A 7,399-nucleotide genomic window follows, 5' to 3' on the forward strand; every position below is an offset into this window, starting at 1 on the left:
GGGGGGGGGGGTTTCTTTCCCTCTTCTTTCCTTTCCTGACAGTGATGATGATGATGACGATGATTTCGCCATATTCCCAATTGTTGAACACGCACATACACACGCATACACATATGACCATGTCGTCCTACCATGTGCAACGATTTCTTGCATGAAATTCTCTTCACTCCATCTCGGGTAAGCCACGTTGTAACATTTCCGAACATGATTATTGAACCCGAGCTTCGCTCGTATACGAGAAGACTATAATTACAATACGCAGCACACACATGTGCGCGCACGTAACAATCCGGTCAACGGCGACGCCCTGAGGGGGGGGGGGGAGGCGGAGGAGGAGAGGTTGTTGCTGCCCAACGTGCTCTATCTCGTCGGTTCCTTGGAGAGAGAGAGGGTGAGAGAGTGTGTGAGAGTGAGAGAGTGGGAGAGTGAGAGTGAGAGAGAGAGGAGAGAGCCAGCTAAAGAAGAAGAAGAAGAAGAAGAAAGGAAAAAAGAAAAAAAAAAGGGAACAAAAAAGGGAGAAAAGAAAAGGAAGAATACGAGATTATGGGACACAGATCCTTCCTGCTCGACTGCCCTCACTCATATCCTACCTTGCAACGTATCACTGCCCTGCTGAACCAAGGAAACTCTACCTGCTCAGGAACTGTCCAGGGACAGGCCGTGTACGTATGCATATGGATGGAGCCGATCCCGGTAAGGAAGCATCCCTCTCACCCTCACTCTGGCTGCTCCGTCTTCGGTACATGTACGGAGCCATACAAGCTAGTCCCTTCGGTAATACCCGTACCGAGAGTATCATACATCGCGACCTGGTACGTGTGCGTGCTTCCCCACCGGCCGCCTCATCCTTACGTCTGTCCTCGACATTCTTTCCTTGGCAAGTGGGCCGATGCAGCGTCGACACTGAAAGGGGAAGGAAGGAGAAGAAGGAAGACGTACATGGACCTCCTCCTCCTCCTCCTCCTCCTCTTCTTCTTCCTCTGGTTGTTGTTGCTGTTGTTGTTGTCGGACGAATCCGAGTACAGCTCAGACATACCTCGTATAGCGTAACAGGTCCTGTCACGCACACACGCATGTATATATGTATATATATATATATATATACACGCACACACACATATATATATTCCTTACAGCTCTGTCCTGCCCGTCTCGCATGTCTCAATCTAGAACTGTCTCGGTTAAGCCTTACAAGACATCCCTGACCGTTTAGGAGGGGAGTATTTCTCTCTATGCTGTGCACGGAGGATATGGCAGTTGTAATCCGCATAGCAGATGAACTATGTGAAAAAAATTTCAAAAAAAAAAAAAAAAGGAGAAAGGCTAGGATCGAAGAGCAACATGAGAAAGGGAGGGGAAAAAAAGAAACTCAGCTGTGCTGGGGTCAAAAATGCACACGTAGCCCTGCTTTGACCTCGCCACCCCATCATCGGAGTTTTGTCTCAGCTCGAGGACGGACATGCCCGAGAGAGAGAGAGAGAGAGAGAGAGGTACGGTATCAGAGAAGAGAGGGAAAGAAAAAAAAAAGGTTAACAATAGAGTCGGCTGTCTGAGGATTCTTCTTGGTCGCCTTTGTCTCTCTCTTGCTGCATGCTTGCATAATACGTGTGTGTGGTGAGGTTGATTCATCAGCAGCTTATTGCAACATGTTTCTCCGTTGGTGTTTTGGGTTTGGGGGTTTTTTTGTCTTGTTTTTTTTTTTCCTTAGAAAGAGATCAATAGTTAGTCTACCATCTTTCTTTTCTGGAAAGGAAGAGAGATTTTTTTTTTTCTTTTCTGACCAGATACGAAGTCTGCCATTCTACCTTCTTCTGTACACCTTGTCAGTCCCCTCCCCCTCAAGTGTGGCCACCATCTAACCTGTCCTCCCGCCGCCTCTCACGCCATCATGAGCCCTTTCTCTCACTTGAACAGATCTTACTAGTTCGCCCATTATCTCTCCTCCTCCTTCTTCTTCTTCTCCATATCCTTTCCGGGATAATGATATGAATGTCACGTCCCAGCTCAGCAACACCCCATCATGATCCTCTCAGACCTTTAGTCTACGGTTATCCTATCCTTGTTTCCCGCTTCCGTACAAGCTGAGGGGAGAAGGGAAGGCGGAAAAAAAAACTCGTCTACAGGAAATGTTTGAAATTAAACAAAAAGAATTTAAAAAGAAATATAAAAACCCAGAACCGTAGCTGAGGTCTCCCCGTGCATTGTGTCGCATTTTGGCGCTGTCCCTCCCCTAACCGGCGCGGGCGGGCGGGTACCGACACCCCCCGGGGGGGGGGGTGTGTGTGTGTGGAGGACTGGTGATGGTGATCCTTTACCCATCTTGGCACCAGAATCACCACAACTCTCTCTCTCTCTCTTCACTCTTCTTCTTCCTTCCTTCTTTTTCAAGTGGCGTAATGAATGGGGCAGGGAGAGAAGAAGACGACATGAGAGCCTTGCCAAGTTGCCGAGGGGGCAAATCAGGTGCGTTGCTGGACTTTCCCCCTTTGACTGGTCCGTCAACATCATGTCCGTGGCTTTACTAGTCTGCCCGCCAACCTTTCCCGCCTTTCCGTGGCACCAGACTTCCCATGGACCTCGACGTAAATGGGGAGAGCGGGATGGGAAGGAGATCTTTCTCGGTTGCGTGCGTGCGTATCGAGTAGTTTTGTCTGTAGAGGCACCGTTCACACCGTCCACACCCCCCCCCCCCCCCCCCCCCCCCCCCCCCCCTCTCTCTCTCTCCTCTCCCCTCCCCTCCTCTTCTTTAGGTAGAGAGTCCTTTCCGCCGTGACAGAAACATACACACACACACACACACTCGCACCCCTCCCCATCCCCACGCCAAAGGGAATTGTGATTCCCTGTTCTTCCCTAAGAGGACATATTTCGGGAAATGGTATACATTGGTCTGTTTTTCCCTCTATATCCCTGTCTCTCTCTCTCTCTCTCTCCCTCCCCCTCTCTCTCTTCCTCCTTCTCTATATCTCTCTCTCGAGAAAGCCTTAGGATATAGTCTCGCTATTCCCGGGTAGATGCAGCATCAGCTTCGCTCACTTACCTTGTAAGGAGAACTCAACAGCCACAGCAGTCTCGGAATATTCTCTCGCTCATCTTCACTCTTTCTTCTTTCCTGCCAGTGGGAGATAAGTTTACACTCACACTCGCCCCCTCCTCTCTCTCTCTCTCCCTCTCTCTCTCTCTCTCTCAATCTCCTTCATCTGATTGAATCTTCCATCACATCACATTTCAAGCAATCAGCACCATGTCTCAGGTCATGACGGCGCAGCGTCCCGGTCCCAAGGGCCAGAAGCCCGGTCCCATCATCGCCCCTGCCCCGGGTGCCGGCGGTGACTTCCCCTGGAGCTCGGCGGCCGACCCCGGCTTCTACCCCGACACGCCGCCCATCACGGAGGATGACTACCTCCACCGTCACCGGCTCAAGGAGTCGTCGTCGGCCGAGTCCTTCTCCCTGGAACCCGTCAGGCCCGAGGACGAGCCCGTCATCGCCGTCCTCGGCGTGGGCTACGTCGGCACCCACCTCGTCGAGTCCTTCTCCAAGAGGTACGGCGTCATCGGCTTCGACGTTTCCAGGGCACGCGTCCGTCAGCTCCGGGAGGAGCACGGGGGCGTCGGCATCGCCGGCAAGGCCCTCGACTTCACCGACGAGACAGTCAAGCTCTCGGCCGCCACCCATTTCCTCATCTCCGTGCCTACCCTGCTCCGTCCGGATCGTACCATCGACTCCTCGTACCTGAGGGAGGCCGTCATGACCGTCGCCCAGGTGGCCCGTCGCGGGTCGACCGTTGTCGTCGAGAGCTCCGTCGCCGTCGGCATGACTCGCCAGATTCTCGGTCCCGTAGCCAAGGCTGGTGGCTTCTTTGCCGGAATGTCTCCTGAGGTTAGTCCCCCCCCCCTTCTTTGTTTCTTGTCCTCTTCTTGTATAAGGAGCGCTCAGCTGCATATGGAGGTGTATACATATACATATATATACATATATATATATATATTTATACCAGGAAGAAGGACAAGGAGTTGCTGACAAACACACAACCCGAACCGCAGAGGGTCGACCCAGGTCGTGTCTTTCCTCCCGTTCACGAGATTCCCAAGATCATCTCCGGGCTGGACGACGTGATCCCCGGGTCCCTGGACGCCATCCACCGGGTGTACAGCAGCATCTTCGACAACGTCGTGACCGTGTCCAAGCCCGAGGTGGCCGAGATGATGAAGCTGTACGAGAACTGCCAGCGCATGGTGTGCATCGCCTACGCCAACGAGATGGCCGACGCCTGCGCCCCCCACGGCATCGACCCCTACGAGGTCTGCGCCGCCGCCGCCACCAAGCCCTTTGGCTACATGCCCTACACCCCGGGCATCGGCGTCGGCGGCCACTGCATCCCCGTCAACCCCTTCTACCTTCTGTCCAACAGCAGCTTCCCGCTCCTCGAGGCCGCCACGGCCTCCATGTGGGACCGCCCGGCCAAGATTGCCGAGAGGGCCCTCGAGTCCTTCAGGGACGGCGGCGAGGCTGCCGCCCCCGCCGCCCGAAGGCCTCGCGTCCTGGTCGTCGGCATGGCCTTCAAGGCCGGCCAGGAGTCGCTGAGCAACTCCCCCGGTATCGGCGTCGCGAAGCACCTCGCCATCTCGGGCGAGGTCGACGTTCAGTGGGCCGACGCCCTCGTCCCCCAGGAGGCCATCCCGCAGATCCCGCGCCTCGCCGACGCCGACTGGAACAGGGATGTCCTCCAGACCTTCGACCTCGTCATCGTCGCCCTGCAGCAGCACAAGATGGACTTTGGCCTGCTCAACCAGCTGGATGGTGTCCGCGTCGAGAAGTGGTGCCGATGAGAGGAGAAGAGAGAAGAGGAGGGTGTCTGACGTCGTCATTGAACTTACCCGTCGGTGCCTATCTGCATCCCGTCACGTGCACCACGTCACCCCGCCCCATCATGACACTCAAAAAAAAACCCCCAAGGTGAAGACAAAAAGAGACGTGGGGAACATATATAAAAAAAAAGGGGGAATGTGATGAAAATGTTTTTATTCTGTGTGTGTGTGTCAAGATTAGCTGTTGGCTTTCACTGGAGTTCATATTTCGTTTTATAGAGTAGGCAAGACAAATCCTTGCCTGCAAAAAGATTCAAGCTGCAATATAAAGAGAAGGGGGGTGGTGGCTGACGAGGTGGTAATACAAAAAAAAAAAAAAAAAGAAAGAAACAGAGGATCATTCCTATTGGGGAAAAAAAGAACGAGACAAAAAAGGTGAGAACGGGGTGAAAGGAGGAAAGAATGCTCTATATCTATCTGGTCTATTCATGTTTTTTTCAGCAGATGAATGAGGAAGAAGAATGGAGAAGAAAGAAGAGGGGGTTGGCAATGGGCTATAAAGAGCCCTCAACTCCTCATCTCCAGTCTCAGCCATAGTATGGAGGGCGTCCAGGCTGTGCAGGTTGATTGTTTCGCGGGATGGACGGTGAATACCATCTTGGTACCACTAAAAAAACCAAGCATACACAACGTGTTACCACATGCATGAGAGAAAAAGAAAGAAGACATGTGAAATAGACCAGATAGCTGAACTGTCCTTTTCCTCTCGTACATAGGACATATATGTATATACATCGCCCTCGGCAGTGAGGTGCCGCTCGTAAAGAGGCACTACGTCACCCAAGCCTTTTCCCTCCCCTTGGTGGGAAGCAGCCAGAAGCGCCCTGCATACGACCATTACGAGTACAGCGCATCACTAACTTGGTAGTGATCTTGCCGTAGCTGACCAGTACCAGCATTAGAGGGTGGGAGAGGTAGGGAAAGAGTAGGATGTACCTGCTACCTTCGCACGGGAACGGGGAACCTGTTGCCCTGGATGGCGTTGGGGGAGGGGCCTCATGCTTATATATGCTCCAAGTCTCCCACCCTCTCTCTCCAACTCACGGCACATGTCTGGCTTTCCACGCACCTGGACCGTTCCGTTCATCACCTAGGCACTGTTGCTCGTCATCATCTTCCTCCTTACCTGGACTGTCATCATCCTTCTTCCCTTACATCTTCTCTTCCTCTTCCTCTCCAGCAAAGACGAATCTGCCGCGTACGAGACCATGTCACCGGATCTCGTGAATGCCGTCTACTACCCGTCGTGGAAGGTTTACAAGGGTTGCCCCCCTTCGTGCCTCGACGTCCGCTCGGTGACGCACATCTTCTATGCCTTTGTTCGGTAAAGAGATCAGATGCACCCTCCATCGGCTTTACGTAGGAATACGACTACTTACACACGTGAATCCAGGTTGAATGAGGATGGCACATTCAGAGTCAGTCTCTCTCTCTCTCTCGCTCTCGCTCTCTCCTTCTCGTGTGAATGGCTGTGTTGGAGTACACAAGAGTACGCAAGATCTAACTTGGACAGCTGCTCGACGAGTTTGGCGACCTCAAGAAGGAGGTCGACGGTGAGGCGGGCTGTCTCCGCGCTCTGGCTAAGCTGAAGAGGAACCATCGTCACCTCAAGACGGTCGTCTCCCTCGGCGGCGGTTCTGGCAGTGCAGAGTTCCCCAAGCTGGCCGCCGGCGAGGAATCCAGGACGACGTTTGCCAAGGAGGCCAGGAAGTTCTGCGACCTCTATGACTTTGACGGGATAGACAGTAAGACGGATGGCCGGCCTCTCCCAGCATGTGAACGGTCGAGCTAACCGACCCCGCACCGCTCTCAGTCGACTGGGAGCACCCGTCCACGAGCGGCGAGGGCGAGAACTTTGTCAGGCTCATCGAGGCGGCGAGGGAGGAGCTCCCGCACACCAGGTACATCCTGTCGGCGGCTCTCCCCGTGGGGCAGTACACGCTGAAGCACATCGACCTCGGGGCCGCAGGCAGGGTCCTCGACCACCTCAACCTCATGGGCTACGACTTTATGGGCGCGTGGACCGACGTCAGCGGCCACCAGGCGCAGCTCCTCCCGCCCAGCGACAACCCGGACGAGGTGTACCCCACGCTGCGCAAGTCCGTCTCCGGCGGCGTCGACTACATCACCTCCAGGGGGTTCCCCGCGCACAAGATCGTCGTCGGCATCCCCGCCTACGGGAGGTTCTTCCCCGAGGCCACCGGGCCGGGCCAGCCGTTCTCCGCTAGGGCCGGCGAGGTCGACTACAGGGACATGGCCGACGAGTGGGTGGCCAATGCGGCGGTCGACTGCCGGGCGGCCGTGGCGTCGTTTGTCGACTCGGAGTGCGAGAGGGGCTTCGTGTCGTTTGACGTGCCGAAGACGGTCGAGGCAAAGGCTCGCTATGTCCGCGCAAACGGCCTCGGAGGCCTGTTCTACTGGACCGGGGTCTCTGATCGGGGAGGCGATGACAGTCTCGTCTCTGCCGGATTCAAGGCTCTGAGACAGGACAAGGAAGAGCTCTGAGTCTTCATCTTCCTTCTTCCCTTTT

At 54.6% G+C, this 7,399-nt stretch overlaps 2 protein-coding genes across 2 annotated transcripts; both read left to right on the forward strand.

Moving 5' to 3' along the window:
* Positions 1–3,244: 3,244 nt before the first annotated feature.
* Positions 3,245–4,830, forward strand: GMORB2_4394 (UDP-N-acetyl-D-mannosaminuronate dehydrogenase; the record flags this gene model as incomplete). The annotated part of the gene is made up of 2 exons (XM_035466369.1): positions 3,245–3,838; positions 4,093–4,830. The coding sequence occupies 2 exons, from the start codon at positions 3,245–3,247 to the stop codon at positions 4,828–4,830; spliced, it is 1,332 nt and encodes a 443-aa protein (XP_035318380.1).
* A 1,247-nt stretch (positions 4,831–6,077) lies between these two features.
* GMORB2_4395 (chitinase) lies at positions 6,078–7,374 on the forward strand (the record flags this gene model as incomplete). Its single annotated transcript, XM_035466370.1, has 3 exons — positions 6,078–6,188; positions 6,383–6,614; positions 6,683–7,374. 3 exons carry the CDS (start codon positions 6,078–6,080, stop codon positions 7,372–7,374), a joined length of 1,035 nt encoding a protein of 344 aa, XP_035318381.1.
* Positions 7,375–7,399: the final 25 nt, after the last annotated feature.

The sequence above is a fragment of the Geosmithia morbida genome (assembly GCF_012550715.1).
Source record: "Geosmithia morbida isolate 1262 chromosome Unknown scaffold_20, whole genome shotgun sequence".
Lineage (NCBI taxonomy): Eukaryota > Fungi > Ascomycota > Sordariomycetes > Hypocreales > Bionectriaceae > Geosmithia > Geosmithia morbida.